Source organism: Cornus florida, unplaced genomic scaffold (assembly GCF_030987335.1).
Source record: "Cornus florida cultivar Cherokee Brave unplaced genomic scaffold, ASM3098733v1 CherokeeBrave_3.0.0_Hap2_Chr06, whole genome shotgun sequence".
Taxonomy (NCBI): Eukaryota; Viridiplantae; Streptophyta; class Magnoliopsida; order Cornales; family Cornaceae; genus Cornus; species Cornus florida.
This window is the reverse complement of record NW_026775576.1, coordinates 78,830,585-78,833,744: the sequence shown is the minus strand read 5'-3', so window position 1 is coordinate 78,833,744 and position 3,160 is coordinate 78,830,585. Positions and strand designations below refer to the sequence as shown.

Sequence of the window (3,160 nt, the reverse complement as noted above, 5' to 3'; positions counted from 1 at the left end):
TACATATCTAATTTATGTTAATTTTATTTATTTTTTTTGTTAAAAATTAAAAGTCTATGGATAGATTATGTTAAGATAATGTAGATTTAATTATTTATTCCAAGATAATGTTTGATGGTAGATAGGAATTGTTTTTTCTTTTTTATTTTTTTATTTTTGGTTAAAGTTTCTCAAGATAATGATGATACACACCATTACTAGTAGCTTTCCGTTAATACCAAGTCAAAGGCAAATCATTAACCATAATTTTTGACAATGACTTTAGTAGACTAAGTAGAAAAAAAATGAATTACATAACCAAGTCAAAGGTTCCCAAGTGCTTCATAAGAATGCTAACTTAGTTTAATCATTAATCAGTAGTAGAGTGATCATTTGGTATCAGTTGTCTAATTAAAAATAAGTAACTCATCTCTGGAGAATAGATCAAAAAGGTTCTCGCTTTGACAGGATCTGCATATTAGAATTCAAATGAAGTCATTCGGCTATTGAGATCAAGCTCCTCAACATCCATTATAGCCTTATAAAGTTCCGAATAATTTATGCAAGGCTTGCTCTTCTCATATGCATCATCTAATCTTGCCATGTTATTTGAAATTGCACTCATGGTTTTAGTAACATTATCCATGGTTCGCGGTTTCTTCAAACGACGTTTAGATGAGCTTGAAGTTCCTTGGTTATCTTTACATCCAGTTGGTTGGCTACCTGCACTACCTTTAAAAAAAAAACGGGTTAGTAATATTAATAGAAGATGTATGTGCAAATAATTAAGGCATTTCAAGTATGGGCCAAAGCAAAAGAAAATACCACTCATCATGTTACCTGCATTACCTTGCTCACTAGCAGAATAATTTTCTTCGGTATCACCTAAGTCATCTATGTTAACTTCTTCATTAATGTCCACTAATGGTGTATATTCCTCCCCAGTGTCATTCATTGGTTTTGACTTCTTAGCATTTATATCTTTGGCTGAATTAGCCCATTCTCCAGTTGCATAATCATTGCCACAAACTATAGCCAATTCATCAAGCATGTCAATTCTCTTACCTTGTAAACCTTTTGCATCGGGATTCGCCTAATTAATGTTTTCAAACAAAAAATATATATACAAAAGAAAAATATCAATATGAATCCATGTATATCTTTAATAAAAAAAAAATACTAAAGAAAAATATCAATATAAATCCATGTATATCTTTCAATACTTGCTTTTTAAATATTAGCAGCAACTAATTTATCCTTACAATAATGAGAGACACACATTTAAGAAACTGTTTCATACATAATTGTACTGTAACTATGGTTTGAAATGTGTACAACACAATTTTTTTAATCTTCCAAACAATTACCCACTTTTTGCTTATATATCCAAGCTCAAGATTTTACACAAGATACAAAATTGTGAAAGCTTTTATACGAAACTGTTTAATTGCAACTTTCAAGTATCACATTCAGGTAGACTCTTTTTGGTCACTTTAGGAACAAGAAGACAGAGTTCTGCATTTGGAAGCACCCTTTCATGAAACTATGGAAGATAAGATTCAATAAATTCCTGTTAGGTTGTGCTTAGAATAGTGACTTGCTCATAGTATATTCAAAGTATAAACAGACATATTGCACCTCTTTTCTCCCTTTATTTATTCCTATTTAATTAGTGATGACTGAAGTAAATTGTGGCATATATTACAATACATAATTAAATTGAAAAACACTACTATGTTCAAAATAGCATGCTATACAAATAAACTAAGAAATATATTATCAATTAAAACTTTACTTTAAACATCTACATACTGCAACATATGTAGTCCACACTTGGTCGCTGCATTCCACCATTTTCATCACTAGATTCCAACCAAATCCAGTTTTGCTTAACATTTCCTTAATGAATCTATACTTTTTCTTGATAGTCTTTAAGCGATTAACACAATACTCTCGATTTAGTGACAAGTGAAATTTTGAATTTAACACTGAAAAAGCTGCAGTATAAGCATTATCTTTAAAACCTTTATCTATCTTATAACCCTCGTTAGCTTGATGCACAAGTTCCAAAATAAGACATTGATCCATCTCTTTTGACCATATTACATTCTTTCCCTTTTGCTTGGCATCTCCAATGTGACAATTAAACCCGTCTTGCTCCATTCCTAATATAAAATGCTCATAATTATGTATTCAACAAGCAATAAATTTATATTGGAAGAAAAATGACTAGAAAACTACAATTAATATAATCAACAATTAAATACTATGATGATAAAATAAAATAAAAACATATTTACATTCCAATAATAAAATTGTCTAACAATCAAAACCACACAAGTTTTCAACAAAGAAAAAATACACATCAATAAAAATCCTATCAGTGTCTACTACTAAAATCATTCCACATTTCATTCATTATTTGTGTTCGAATTCTCTTTCTTTCCCTTCCATCTTTAGCCTTAGTCAATTGATTGTCAACATGATCATAAATAGGAGCTAATTGAGTGCCAATCTCGTGATCAACATCACTCCTCGAATGTGGTTGTGTATTATACAACAAGCGATTACCAACTTCACTTGATTTTCAAAACTAAACATTGGTTCATCCACTAGGATACGAAAATGTTTTTTTAACACCCCAAAGGCTTGTTCAATTGCGTTCCGTAAAGAAGAATGCCTATGGTTGAACAATCTTTTGGCGTTCTAGGTACACGTCCTTATATTTCGTTTAGGTGATATCATGTACTTCTGAATGGGGTAATATAATGCTCCACAAAAGGAAAGCCTACATCTACCAAGTAGTATTTACCTATACAAATTACAACACGTAATTTTAGTAAATTATTATAAATTAAAAAAATGTTTCTGAATACTATTAACTTATATATATACCTGGAGGATATGTAAGTTTATGTCCTCTGTGCGTAGCACAATGTAAAATTCTAGAATCGGCTGCTGAACCTTTCCATCCAGCTAACACATAAGTGAATTTTAAATCAAATGTGCATGCTGCTAATACATTTTATGAGGGCCACTATTTTCTACCACGGAATCTTGCTACATATTCAATGAGAACTTTTGCGGGGAGATGTGTACCATCAATTGCTCCCACACAATCCTATAATAAGGGAATGACCTGTGAGTTAAAAAAATATGTATTCTTAATTAATAAGTTAAT

At 30.7% G+C, this 3,160-nt stretch overlaps 1 protein-coding gene across 1 annotated transcript; it reads right to left on the bottom strand.

Moving 5' to 3' along the window:
- Window positions 1-457: 457 nt before the first annotated feature.
- LOC132314394 (uncharacterized protein At2g29880-like) lies at window positions 458-2,142 on the bottom strand. The gene is made up of 3 exons (XM_059813266.1): window positions 1,792-2,142; window positions 820-1,072; window positions 458-711 (listed from the first exon to the last, which is right to left on the bottom strand). Exons 1-3 carry the CDS (start codon window positions 2,140-2,142, stop codon window positions 458-460), a joined length of 858 nt encoding a protein of 285 aa, XP_059669249.1.
- Between the last annotated feature and the right edge of the window lie 1,018 nt (window positions 2,143-3,160).